General features: G+C 43.6%; 1 protein-coding gene across 1 annotated transcript; it reads left to right on the top strand.

Annotated features, from left to right (window-relative positions):
* Positions 1–5,417: 5,417 nt before the first annotated feature.
* On the top strand, positions 5,418–14,616 carry LOC125553391 (homeobox protein knotted-1-like 4). Its single transcript, XM_048717178.2, has 5 exons — positions 5,418–5,682; positions 5,858–5,974; positions 6,244–6,355; positions 13,692–13,948; positions 14,079–14,616. The coding sequence occupies exons 1-5, from the start codon at positions 5,443–5,445 to the stop codon at positions 14,307–14,309; spliced, it is 957 nt and encodes a 318-aa protein (XP_048573135.1). The 5' UTR covers positions 5,418–5,442; the 3' UTR covers positions 14,310–14,616.
* Positions 14,617–14,869: the final 253 nt, after the last annotated feature.

Genomic DNA, 14,869 nt, shown 5'->3' with positions numbered 1-14,869 from the left:
TCAAACCGAAAATAGCCCTGAAATTCGTACTGAGAATACCCTCGAAATATTTGGGAGGGAAAATCAGATCAGTTCGAAATATTTTTTCTCCCGAAAATGCCCCTCGGGGTCTGATATAATACACGTGACATTAGCGTATTGCATCAGATCTGGACCGTCGAATTCGCTCCGACGGACGGTCCATATCGTCCGGATGCACTGTAAAATGACTCTTTAATTATGGAGCATACTACTCATAACTGAGTTGTACAAATAAAATGCATATATCATTTATAATTATGTGAATACAATAGAGCCCTAAAAGGGCAACTACAGCATATGTGGTGTATGCATTTCTTTCCTCTAAGCACTCTCTCTCTCCTCTTAGTGAAGGTCTCCATACACTACAAATGTGAGCCTAAAAGAAAAATGCCTGACATGGCCTCCTGGTTTAGAGCTGCCTCCAAACTTTTGTTTCTATTAAGACAATCATACATTTCTACATGGCACCCCTTTTGTTGAGCCTCCGAGTTGCAAAGTGAATGGCATGGCAGCTTGATTAATTGTAAAAGAAAAATGTGGGACTGCTCTAGAGGTTATACTCCAATGTTATACATTGCAGTGTTTTTGGTTACCCTTAGAAACAACAATGTGAACCCCAACTTGGAGGCAGTGTTGCCTCCAAACACTTCAGGTGTTCTTACACCCACACCTACATTATATTGGATTTGGGTATATCAGGACCCATTTCCTATAACTTAGCAAATTATATAATTTTAGGGAAATGTTTGGAGTCAGCCAGCTGATCTTTCTGTGCGCGTCCACCGCCTTAATAATCGTCGGGTCTCGTTTGATCAGATGGCTCAAAAACAACTGATAACCCATATTTCAGGTCTACAACTTGGCCCCAGTTGCAATTACTTTGACCGCAACAAGGGGATTGTTACAGACTAGACACAAGGCCAGCCGCCCCACATACGTTCCCCGTCATCAGTGGAGACACCCTACTACTGGATTGGCTCAGTTACTTTGTCCTCACACTTCCGGAGAGCACATCTCCACTCCTTGTCGCCGGACGCACCCGATGGCTGCCGCGCCATTGCCGAATCTGGCCAAGCACGGCCACCCGCGAACGTCGCCGGATCTTAGCCAGACACTACCACCCAAGACATGTTGTCACTACATCGGCTCACCTAGGGACGCCCCTGCCGCCATGGTAGCCTCTGCAGCCGGCTCCGGTCGCCATTGCCCCGCGGCCCCGTTGCAAAAAAAATTGCAACAAGACCCATGTTGCACAAAGAAAAACTGTAACAAAACTTGTCTTGCAAAAAAAATCTACAACTTGACCTATGCTGTAAAAATTTCTGCAACATGACATTGTTGCAGAAATTTCTTGCAACAGGTCCTATGTTGCAATGATAGAAGATGGCGCTCGGTCGCTCAATCTGCTAGATCCGATGGCTCACGCGACGCGTAGCAGCGCCTATTTTTTATTTGAATATTTGAAAACTTATAAACACATTTTTTAAGGACACCGATAACTGTCACGCGTGTGGGTGTTAAGGGGTCTGCCCACACATTTTGTGTGGTGTCTAAGCGGATTAGCCCACACGCCTACGTGTGGGCAAAACAAGTAATGCCCACACGCCTTTCCTTTTTCCTCCCGGTCCTTCTCACACGTCTACGTGTGGGCGAAATAGATAAGCCCACACGCCCGTACGTCAGGCCTCCTGCCTCATGGTCCCGCACGCCCCCGACTGACATTCATCACGCGCTCCGCAGTTGCCATAGTCCGGACCTCTCTTCCATGTTCGTTTAACTGCAGTTGCCATGTCACTGAACTACAGTTGCCATGTCGGACAACTACAGTTGCCATGATTGCTCAACTGCAGTTGCCATCTCAGGTCAAGTGCCAGATGCCATTTTTGGACAACAACAACTGTTGTCATGTATAGTCTGGTTTACTATAGTTGCCATGATTTGAAAATTTTAGGAGTTGGCACCTAGTAACACTAGGCATTTGCCGTGTAGTGCTACAAAAGAGACGTGGTAAAAAAACATGTTCGGGTAAAAAAAAAAGTTGCCATCTGCTTACAAGCACACTAGGGCAGTTGCCATGTACTCTACAAAACACATGGCAACTGACATGTTCGGGTAAAAGAAAGAGTTGTCATCTGCTTACAAGCACACCAGGACAGTTGCCATGTACCCTGCAAAACACATGGCAACTTGCAGCTTTGAGTGTGGGAGAGGAAACGGGCGTGTGGGCGAACTGATAAATGCCCACACACCAGCCCCTGTGTGGGCGAACTGCTAAACGCCCACACACCGATTTCTCCGTATGATGAAAACGAACATGTGGACGACCGGATGAGAATGCCCGCACACCAGCCCAGTCCTACGTGGCACCACAAACATGCTAAGATTCGTGCAATCACAAACGGACGTGGATCCACGCGTGTGGGCAAGATGCAAACGCCTACACATGTGGGCGTTAGTGTTTCTTTTTTTAATTAAATTTTCACGAATGGCATGCATACCGCGGGGATACACATCTCCGGCGTCGACACATCCAGGGAAGCTCCAAAACCGCAAGCCGCAATCACGAAAAATCAATGGACTGACCAAATAGTTTCGGCTCTGTCGCAGCGCAACCTTAATAAATCTAAGGCTCGGTGCCATTGGCCGGTCGCCGTCCGCGTATGAATGGCGCCGCTGTAGCTACCTCGGCACTGCAGCCGGGCAGCGACAGCCGGCAGGTGGAGCAGAAAAACGGATGAGCTAACGAAGAAAGGCATAAATAATCCCATCTTTTCCGACGATAATCTGTTGTTGTTCGACGGTACGACGAGGCCTGGGCGGCTCCCATGTCCGTGAGGTCTCCATCGTCTGCAGTGCGCGCGCTTCATTTCTCGACGAGGTGCGGTGTGAACTTCTAGCTGAGGTGTGGTGCCTTTCCGAACTGCTGTTGCGGTATTTATTACCATCTCTACAGTGCTGGCCTTTTCTTGACAGCGAAAGGGTCATAGTGGCTGAAAGGCACCCCAGGGAAAGAAGTTTACACATTTGCCATCAGTTTGAACCCTAATTCAGCTTTTGCCATCGTGTTTTTTTGTTGCGGATAAACTGGGGAGTTTTATTCAACCACTGTAAGGTTAGAATCAGCCGACAAAAGCTCATTCGTACCCCCCGCGCGCATACGTTTAACCTACACCTTTTCTTTTTGAAAACGAGGATCACCTTCGACCTCTGCATCAATCGATGCATATCGTAACAAAGTCATGAGATCCAAAAAACTCATGAAATGAGCAGTAGTCGAAAGAAAATAAATCTAAAAAGCGCCACAACCGGTGATATATAGAACTGAAAAGTGCCACATCCGGCGATAAAAAATAAGCTACGGTGCCTATACACCTAGCCTATTATTAGCTCGCCACCCGAATCGGCTAAAAATAGAAATGAGCAGTAGTCGAAAGAAAATAAATCTAAAAAGCGCCACAACCGGTGATATATAGAACTGAAAAGTGCCACATCCGGCGATAAAAAATAAGCTACGGTGCCTATACACCTAGCCTATTATTAGCTACGGTGCCTATGCTACCGTTTTCCAACGGTTGCATCCAATAATCATAAGCTCTCTGAAGTCCACATGAGTGAGTAAGGACCACATACGAATTGCACCCAATAACCAACGTTTAACTTACACTTAGATTGTACTATCACACTTCTGAATATTTTTCATATTATATACTTCCTGTATTCCACAATGTAGCGCGCCCATGTTTTCCGAGATCTAATTTAGACCATAAATTTAACCAACGAGACCGACTGCAACAGGAGCAAAAATTATACCACGAAATTCGTATTTTCGATATGAATTCAATTGTATGGTATAATTTTTCCTCCCATCGTAGTCAGTCTTGTTGACTATCGATACAAATTTAGTGGTATAATTTTTGCTCCCATCACAGTTGATTTTGTTGACTAAATTTAGAGTCAAATTTAGATCTCGGGAAGCGCGGCTCGCACTACATTGTAGAATGGAGGGATTACATGCTATAGATGAGTGATTATGTTCGTATTTAGTATGTAGATTGAGCTTAGACTTTTCAATGTTGAAATATTTTTTCTTCATCAATTTTCATTTTTGGATGAACTAGTTGTGCATAAAATTCAATATAGTATCACGACCAAGAGATCTAAATTTACGACCTGTAGAAATACTAAATAAACTAACAAAACCACTAAAAATCTGACGTCAAATTTTTAGGCATGGAAAAGCTCACTTTTTCATGGCAATTTATATTGGCGTGATTATGGCAAATTTAGTTTGCAAGCACGGCAATTTTCGGCCAAAAAAAGAAATGAGGCGGATTTGCCATGCTCGCCCACTAAACTTGCCATCCTGGACGAACATAATTTTCCATGAAAAACGCTCGATTGCCACGGTCAAAAATCCGACGTCAGATTTGTAGTGGAGTCCATAAAACAACTGAGATTTATATCCTTCTAAGGTCCCGTCTAATATCTAAATACAATAGGACCGAATATAGTGGCTTGCCTAGCGGGTGCCATGACACACCCCGAATTTAGGGAAATTATTTACCATGTAGTCATAATTAGCTGATTTTTAAGGCCCATGCAAAGCCAATTGAAATGGACCTCAATTTTTTGTAAAGTGTGCACACCCTCCATTTTATCTCTGAGTCCGTTACTGCCCGAATACCCATTGAACGTCAGATTTCTAGGCATTGCAAATCAAATATTTTTCATGGAAAATTATATTCGCCATGGATGTAAGTTTAACAATGAAATTCTAGGGCATTTCTTAGGTTACCCTAATATGCCGTAGATATAGAATGATGGAAGTGTGTTATCAGAATCAAAAGGTCTCAAAAGTTTAAAACAAACCAACAAATATTTAGTAAAATTATTTGTGACCTTTTTTGCGAGAAAACTTTCGATCTATAATCTTCAACCATGACAGTACAATGAACACTAGAAATAATAAAAATCACATCCAGATCCGTACACCACCTAGTGAACTCTACAAGTATTGAAGTGAAGCGAAGGCGTGCCGCCGTTATCGTCCCTCCCTCGCTCGAGCCGGGCAAAACTTATGACCTTTTTATGTGAGTAGGATTGTTAAAATATGATATCCGATTGATGTGTGGGTTTTAGTATTGATGGTATGGTATAAACGTACAACCATTCCTTTTCTTGAATCACAATGCACTTAACAACAACAATTGTTCCCTTCCATTATTGACACCCCTTTCTTATCTGGATTACTGGCCAACTGTGCTGTGCCTGGATCTCTCTCTCTCTCTCTCTCTCTCTCTCTCTCTCTCTCTCTCTCTCAGCTTTTCCTTGACCTAGCTAGGGTCGGCCTGTCCTTCCGTTCCTGCACACTTAACCCCCTCGCTAGATAATTAGGATCAGCTAGAAGATAAGTACGCAAACATGGATCAGTTTCCCCTTCTTCCTAGTGGCTCCAAGGCCAACACCTCCACACCCTTGTACCTCACCTTAGACAACACAACCTCGGGGGCATCCACCTCACCAGTGCCGGAGCCGGCGCCGGCGCCGCCTGAACCTTCTAGACAATCCAACCATGACAGGGGAACGGATACAGTCAAAGCCAAGATCATGTCGCACCCTCTCTATCCTGCTCTCCTGACAGCCTTCATAGAGTGCCAGAAGGTACGTACGTCCTGGCCTCCCGGGTTCTAAGAACGCATGTAATATTGCGATTAATGGTTTGTTGCATCACAAAATCACCAGCGAGATTCTTCTTATTCTCTAGCTTTCTGTTTAAAAATTCTGTTCATCTCTGTACCTGTGCAAATTAGTGCTCCTTTATTTTGCCTTATCTAAGGTCGGAGCCCCGCCGGAGATTGTCGGCCGGTTGTCCGCCCTAGCCGGCGACCTCGATTCAGATCCTGGCGACCGGCGCCAAGACCCGGTGCCTGACCCAGAACTTGATGAGTTCATGGTAATATTTTGAAATTTCTCCATCCCAACTCTCCATTAGCTATAGGCATCTTAACAATCCACACTACTACCTTCCATGGAGGCTCGCGAGGAGAAGAGAATATATAACTTTCCATATGATACTAAGCTTCACCTCGCTGATCTGTGTGACTCAGAATCTACATGTTTAGCAGATGTAGCTACAGAATTCTATGAGACGAATAGTATGCCTGCACACGACATATCTATGTATGGTTTACAGATGAGTATGTTTGCTTTTCCCATGCACAGGAGACCTACTGCGATGTGCTGGTCAGGTACAAGCAGGAGCTCACGAGACCAGTCCAAGAAGCCGACCAGTTCTTCAGGGCCATGGAGGCGCAGATGGAGTCGTTTACGCTAGGTATATGCGCATTTGTTACAACTACTATTTGCTTTTCAGATTCAGAAATTGGGAACGGCAGTGCTGACTATTGCAGAGCAGGGAACCTAGTACACGATCGTTTGTCAATATACAGAGCAAATGCAAACAACAACCATGCATGTGGCAGTGAGTTATTCCTGTGCATCTAATTTACTAACAAATCTAAGTAGCACACGCATCTTTGCTTTTATTACAGTGCTGTGCTCTTGTTTTCCTGTAGAGAGAGGAGGTGTATGCATGCATCAATTTTGCTGGCACCATAATCATTATAAACTATTAGCATTCAGATGTTTTTATCACACAAACTGTTAATCTGATTAGCGGCATGTCTTCCTCACTGAGTTCTTCTCGAATTGAGGGCTTCGAGTTGTCATGTTTCGACGATTCTTTGTCGCCGGTAGCACTCATGTTATTGTACCTTGGTTGCCATGTTAGCATCAACCAGTTACCATGATAATAGTATTTGTTTACCACATGATAATTTATATGTCTAGGCATTGCAATGTTATGGAGATCTAGAGTGGGTATTCAAGTGTCAGCAAGTAATACATGATATCAGCTAATAACTAGGTAACCAAATTATTATATCATGGTAACCAAGTGGTTGTAATCTACCTATAACCAGCAAGTTAGTCACTCGAACCTAAAATTGCTCATAAAAAAAGTTGTCTAAATATCCTCAACATGGGATCTAATTTTCAAGATGATCTCGTTGCAACGAAGTCAATAGTACAAATGGATCGTCAATTGGATGCATAGATTAAGAGTTAAAGATTTTCAAAATCAAAAGAATCTTGCTCATATCATGCTTCGACTTAGTATAATGGAGTGGAACCATGTGGATTGTCAATTGGATGCATACATGTGTCCATGCATGTGCGGAAAAGAGAAGGGGTGGTGTCGAATTTAACAAATTTGATAATGGAGTGGAACCATGTGGACACCTCGACTTAGTATAAGCCACGAAACGAACCCACCATCCCTCTTCTCCGTATGCATGACATGTCACACATCTTCATCCCTTTATTATGCCTCCTCCCTGCCTCGCTTCCACCAGCATCATCCATTGCATTCTTCTTCTACCTACCTCTCTCGTATTGACTCATCGCCATTCCCTCCTCCCTCTACCACCACCACCTCATCCTGCTTAGGTGGCACGACAGTATTACATTTCCACCATTGGCACTGTCAGGTAGGTTCGCATTCACCCCAACTTAGCCATCATTTAGGCCTAGTGAAGAGCTCATTGCCTGTCATGTCCCAATCATAATTTCCTTGGTGGCCTCCTTGGTCGAGGTTATATCTCTCTCCTTTCTCTTTTCCCTCTCTTTCTGCAACCCCCCACCCCACCCCCACCCATCTTCTTCATTCTTCTCCTTCCTCCCATGCTCCTCCTATTACATCATTCGACGATGCAGGATTTTTCATCTCCTAAGACTAGCGGCCAAATGTTTGTTATGAATATTCTAAATTTGATAAATCTAGGTCAAAAGAGAATCCATCAAAACAAAACCAGTCACTATTATGTTATCAATTGAGAATCCTTTTGCTACCACCCTTTTGATTGTGTGCTAGGATCATTTAATGGTGTCATTATTATTCATTTCCAGTCAATGGCTAGTGCCACCATATAAATCATATATACATACATATTCCTCATGGTGAGTTGGATGCCACACTTCAATGGAAAAATGACTACACAATTTTTGCATTAGGGGACTCGGGAGGAGGTTGGAAGGGGAACTTGTGGAAGGATCAAGAGGTCGACTAGAGTTAGGTGGGGGTGAATAGAAGACTATAATATTTTTTAGCTTGTCTTAACAATTCTAATGATATGTGTGGATCAATAAGTTTCCTAGATTTGCAAGGAAAATCTAGTTACACCAGTTAAGCAAGAGCAACAGCTAGCTAGCAAGCACAAGCACAAAGTAAAGGAGTGGGAAATAGATTAATCACAAGTTGAAGACTAGGATGTATCCTGAAGTCCACACTCTTGGGAGAGTGCTAATCTAAGTTGGAGGGGTTCGAGGGTCAAAGCTCCCCGAATGCCAGAGTAGGCTCACCCTATCTCCTTGTGTCTCCCAGCAAAGGAAGGAACCCAATCCATTAGAGGTCGGTCTTGAGGTGACCACCAAAACCTTTAAAAACTTATCCGGAGCACACCATAACAAGGAAGCTTCCGGAAGGACTCCAGCCATCAAGGAGTCCCTAAAAACTCCATGAGTAAAATATCCACCAAGGATCTAGGGGGGGAGCTTCAATCCTTCCTTTGGTAAAACTGTAGATCAAGATCTCCTTTAGCTATCCCTAAAGTTTGAGCAAGATTGAGGCACTAGGGAAGGAGATCTCAAATATTTGAGATTCACATTAATAGAGGAAAAGAACTTGATTTGTTACCTTATTCATAGGAAAGAAGGTGGGCTTATATAGGTGGCCCCAAATTCAAAATGTTATGCAGTCATTCTACGTGCCCTGGGGCTCCAGGAAACATCTGAACATGCTTCGGGCTATCCAAAGAGTTACAACTCAGGAGTAGCATGCTTCTTGACAACCCAGAGATTTTGGAGCCCGGAGTTTTCGGGCGGTACCCGGGCAGGCTTAAGGCTTTTCTGAGAGCTGCAACTCAGGGGTAGCAAGCTTTTGGGTATCTCCGAGGCTGACCGAAGGTTCTAGGGTACATAGAACAGTTGCAAAACGGGGAATTTAAGGGCTCTCTCTTAGTCTGGGTGTGTTTCGTTGTGCAATATTCACATGAGTACGCGAGTTGATTCCAACCTCTTACTCCAAAGCTCATGCCCTCTTTAATAGTATGGCTTTCTTAATATCTCAAAGATGTAGAAATTCATTGGGAAGTCGTCTCTTTTCACTTTCCGAGGGGGGGGGGGGGCTCCGACCATTCTTGCTTACCTTACAATGTATCAACACACTATTTATAAACCCAAGCACTTGGTTGCATCACTAATCATGTTGTAATTAACACAAAACCACTTAGGAGCAAGTATGTCCTTTCAACTTACAGTTGAAAAATGTCAATGGATGCTAGGCATCCCACTGACTATGGTTGAGAAGAACACTAAATGTGTGATTTGATGCCAAAAGAGGATATAATTAGCCCGCTATCATTAGAAAGTGGCGTGCGATAGTGGCTAAGCTAGCAAAGAAGGTGGAAATGGGGTGGGTTTAATTATGACCAAAGAGCAGGTTTGATATGGAAGAGGCGCGATGGGAAATGGATTTGGGGAGAGAACACACTCACGGGGGTCGGTGGGACAATGCATTGGCTTTTTAGCTTAGGGACATTGCATTGTTGCAAGAGGGAATTTAAATTTGTTTACAAGGGTACAATGGAGTAGATATGAATCCATTCTATTAGACTAAGGTCTTGCAAGTCAAGGGGGTGTCGAGGGAGCCAATTTTTTATTGTTATTGATAAGGCCTACATATGAACTTGGCAGTCACTTGTTCTACACATAACTACCTAAAAAAACAAGTTCTACACCAAAGAGCCATAAGATGTTAGACATATAGAGTGAGACTTCTGAGGACACTCCCAATAGCTAGCTTGTAACTAGAACTTGCATATAAAGTTCACATAACACATTCAATGCGTAATCCATATTTCTTCTACTCATGTTATATTCATGTAGGTAGAAGATCAATAAAAAATAATTTTGTATTAGTTTATTTACATTTTGGTGGTATCTTGTTTAAAATACGACCTTCAACTCTTGCTTTGTCCTAGTTTTCAAGGTTTCGCGAGTAAAAGGTATATACAAGCACATCGTAAGCATTGTTTCCAGATCAAGCACTCATGTTTCAAAATAGTTAAGCACCTTGAAAAACATGCATGTTGGAACATTTAAATAAGTTAGGTACTTGCATGTTCTCCTTACAGTATTATCATGAGACTGGCCAAAGTGGGAGTAACTTCAAGATTAACATCGTGTCCAAGTCAGCAAATTTTCCTATATAGCAATGAGTTAATGAGGAGAGAGGTAAATTGAGTAACTTAGCTAGTTACTTCTATGAGTAACATCACATGTACCAAGACAAAATGAGTCTATAACCTAATAAATGAAGCTTTGCATGACACTACCCACTATAAAGATAATAACATAGTCTAGGATAGCATGTACTCCCTCCGTTCCAAAATAGATGACCCAACTTTGTACTTGGAACGGAGGGAGTATGTTACTAGTGTAAGTTACTCTCCACTATGACTAGTCTGATAGTCCTACAATACACGACAACACCGTGTTTAATCCACAAAGATGGCACGGGTCTTAAATTAGAGCCCCGATCTTTTTTTTCTAAACATGCAACACTCCTCCTGTCTTTGAATTAAAGTAGAACAAATGTTTTGTAGCTGCAGCGATCACAAAAAGTGAAAGGTTGCTAGCTGCAAGCTTGCATCAGCTAGCACAGTTAGGACGCATTTGATAGGCTGCATCAAGCCTAACCAGGTTCTAACGTGCTAATTACTCAGTTGTTTGGTTGCCTGGCCTGCATGCAGAAACTGACTCGCACGAAACTTAAAGCGCTTTCAGCCAGGCCCGTGGGGAACGTCCAGATCGGTCGTTTTCCCGGACACAAGTTCGGCCTAGTGCAATTTACACTACAAAGAGGATGCGACTTGGGCTTGATGCAGCCTGTATACACTGAAACATGCTCCACTGGGGCTGGCTCCATTGGGCCAGACTCTACCGAGAAAGTAACCAAACGCGTCATTAGTTACCCTACTATAGAGAGAGAGAAGAGAGAGATCCAGCTAATTTCAAGGGGTATCTGAACTAGCGTACATGGCGAGCCCACCAGCCGTGACAATTAATTACCCTACTAGTATGTGTGTGTGTGTGTGTGTGTATGTGTGTGTGTGTGTGTGTGAGAGAGAGAGAGAGAGAGAGATCCAGCTAATTTCTATCTGATGTAGCGTGCATGGCGAGCCCAGCAACCGTGACAAAGGTACGAGGAACGTACAGCGTCATGCAGGAGAAGGGTACAGATGGTACAGTAGATCCACCACGATTTCACTAGGCCTTGTCTGGCGCCTGCCTGCCGGCCGGTCGTCGTAGCCGTACGTCGACGACGACGTACGGGTTCATCAAGGGGGGACAGCAGTTAATTGCTCTGACTTGGTACGTAGGTTGGTCCGTAGGTGGCTACGCTTAGCCAGAGTCGCCAGTCGCCACAACAAGCGGTTTCCTTCTGCAATTGCATGTGGGCGCCTGATTCAGATGTTTGCTCTGTGGCGCTAGCTGCACGCGTCTGCCTTGATGTCCAATTACTCCGTGCTTTGTGACTTTGATTGATCCCGTGATGCGCTGGTTACATATGTGCAAGGACTGTGTGCAGCCTGGGGTGGGGCAACCACATGTTTTTGTGATTAATTCGCCATAGCTACCAGACGTGAATATACATAAACCAAAGAAACGTGTGGAGACAGGTACACAAACGACATCATCTTCCTCCCGGTCTTTGAAAAGGCATTCTGTTTCATGCATCTTGCAAGTTTTGGAAAATATATACTACTCCCTCCGTCTCATAATATAAGAACATTTTTGACACTAATATAGTGTTAAAAATATTCTTATATTTTGAAACAGAGGGAGTACATCTGTGGTTGGTTGTGACGACCACGCCAAGATGGGGATTTATGGGGTCGATCGTGCAACATGTTTCTAGTGTGTTGATGCCATCACCAAGGACGCTCTATTCTAACATATAACTAAGCTACACAACAAGCTTTACTCCTAGGATTCCCTTGTCTTTGGGCACTATATAACTTGTGAGAGCCAGGGGAACTAGCGAAACAAACGGTGGCGCCTTCTTGATTTGATGCGTCTAATTTTTCTAAGCAGCTAATATGTAACTCACTCTATTCAAATTACTTGGAGTTCTAGCTTTGTCATAAGTCAAACATCTTTAGGTGTGACCAAGCATACAGAAAAATATGCCAACATCTATCAACAACAAAAAAATTGTTTCACTAGATTCCCCATAAAAACATTTCTGTACTATATATATTTGATGTTTTATATACTAGAATATTTTTTCAATACACTAGGTACGTGCCCGTGCATTGCCACGGGGATCGAATTATTTTTATCTCAATAATTTTGTAGCCTGGTTCATGCATGGTAAGCAAATTAATGTAATCGAGCGGCATACGGGAAGCTGCGATGAAATATAGCGTGGAATTGAGCAACGTAATTTCATGTTATTGCAAAAGGTAAGTTAATTAAGATGGAGTTGATGTAGTGCTGTGAAAGGTAAGTAAATTAATTTGATTGAGCGGCGTACTTGGAAGGTGCGGTCAAATATGACACGGCGGATGAAAAAAACCGTTTGAGGGACATGGTGGGAGGGGGGACGGGTTGTCGAAGAGTTCAGCCTCGCGGGAAAAGGAACGCTACTTTTTTTTAGTAGAGACTTGATCAAATCTAACTTATTTTTCTTACGGGGAACTTAAAGAAGAACTTTGACTTAGAACAAAGGTAGCTTTAACTAATTTGAAATGCAATGAGTAGCTATTTAATACTGTTTTGATGTTTCTAAGAGTACTAGCAATACAAACAACTATTGCTAAGTTAGCTAAGTTCCACTCGATCTAAACAATGAGATTTATACATATGTATAAGGATCAAGTGGAAAATCACTGATGAGAAAGAGCTATTTCTAGGTCAAGTGAGCTATAGCAACTAGATGATACCCCCTGTGTAGCACCATGAATTAATTATAGTATATTTTAATAGGGTTTGATTGTATGAGCATGGATATTTGGATTAATAATGTATACATGATGTGTACCCTGATATTGGGGACACGCATGCATGCATGCAATTGAATGCTAAGCTAATTACGGTGATGTGTCAGTCCTGATGATGTGCCATAGTCCTAGTTGTATGTCCTCTAAAATAATTTGGCGTAGTTATTTAGATAGAGAAAATACTGGGTATATTATTAACTCCGAAGGCTAAACAACACTATGAGCTACTCGAATTTTCTCAGATCGGTTTGTATGTAGATTGTATTGTGATCCTTATAATATAAATAAGACATGTATTACCATGCAAAAAAAGTACTCGAGTTAATTAAGGTAAACATTGATCAGGTATGGTACTACAATTGAGATAATTAATTATGAAACAAGTACGATCAAATTTACAGTGTTAGATGTTTCACACACACAAAAACAGTGTTAGATCTATTCGGGAAGAACAAGATGCAAGGGCTGCTTACAATACAAGCATCTGAGATGACGGCCGCGAGTTCATCTGACATCCTTGTTTGCTGGATTGCCAATGTGACAAAGCAGATGACCACAGCTACGAAGGGGGCGGTTCCTCCGAAGACGAGCAAGAAATCGGCGACGTCGGCGGCCTGCCGGAGATCACGAGCCACTGCGCGGAGGACAAGGAGCTCAAGAGCCACCTCCTGAACAAGTACAGCGGCTACCTGAGCAGCCTCTGGAGGGACCTCTCCAAGAAGAAGAAGAAAGGCAAGCTGCCGAGGGACGCGCGCCAGAAGCTCCTGCACTGGTGGCAGCTGCACTACAGATGGCCCTACCCCTCGGTACGTACCTACACCGGTCATGCGTTCCACGTCGTTTTCTGTGTGTGTGTGTGTGTGTGTGTGTGTGTGTGTGTGTGTGTGTGTGTGTGCAAGATCTTTGCAGGAGTTAATGGCGTGCATGCCTCGGCAGGAGCTGGAGAAGGCGGCGCTGGCGGAGTCGACGGGGCTGGACGCGAAGCAGATCAACAACTGGTTCATCAACCAGCGGAAGCGGCACTGGAAGCCCACGCCGCCGGCCATGGAGTACATGTCGCAGCAACAGCACCCCTACGGCGGCCCTTCGAGCAGCTCTTCCGCCCCCTTTCGGACGACGGACGGGCATTACTTCGCCGGAGGAAGCGCGTATCCTCGTGGCCCCTGATGCATACATGGCAGGACGCCGTAGGTACGTACGTGTACGTTGGTATATGAGATGCACTGTGTGAGTGTGTGGTTTACTGGTGGCGTGTATACGTACAAAGCTAAATATATACACGGGAGGGATTTCAAAGGGGGATTGAGCAGCTCAGCTGAGTGCAGAAAGGCATTTTCGTGTAATGGTCATATATAGGGACCGGGATTTGTCATTGTATCCGTCTGTGTTTTGCATGTTTGTATAAGCGGCGGTGAACCCAAGGAGTCAATTCATGCTTTATTATTGAAGATAGATAAGTGGCATATAGAAGAAAAACGAGTGATCTTTATATAGTTGATTTGAATGATAAATTCTTGGACTAGAGGCTCTAATACACAACTTTCTGACTTTTAGTGCAAAGAAGTTTTTGTGATGTGTGACTTTGTGATATTTTTGTAACTTTGGGCCGGCTAGAATGCCACCTCAATGTTGACTAGTCAAATGAGCTGCAACGTCACACAAAACCACCTTCCCATCATCTCAGGGGGTAATTTAACCGACATTAAACACAAAGTGCAATGAGTCCT

Source organism: Triticum urartu, chromosome 4A (assembly GCF_056163025.1).
Source record: "Triticum urartu cultivar PI428250 chromosome 4A, HENAU_Tu73, whole genome shotgun sequence".
NCBI classification, from domain to species: Eukaryota; Viridiplantae; Streptophyta; class Magnoliopsida; order Poales; family Poaceae; genus Triticum; species Triticum urartu.
The sequence above is the reverse complement of the archived record's forward strand: the minus strand, read 5'-3'. Positions and strand labels throughout refer to the sequence as shown.

Coding starts and splice junctions, on each gene's coding strand:
- LOC125553391 (XM_048717178.2), top strand. CDS start 5,443: ATGGATCAGTTTCCCCTTCTTCCTAGTGGCTCCAAGGCCAACACCTCC. Junction 5,975..6,243: donor CAGAACTTGATGAGTTCATG/GTAATATTTTGA, acceptor TCCCATGCACAG/GAGACCTACTGCGATGTGCT. Junction 13,949..14,078: donor ACAGATGGCCCTACCCCTCG/GTACGTACCTAC, acceptor ATGCCTCGGCAG/GAGCTGGAGAAGGCGGCGCT.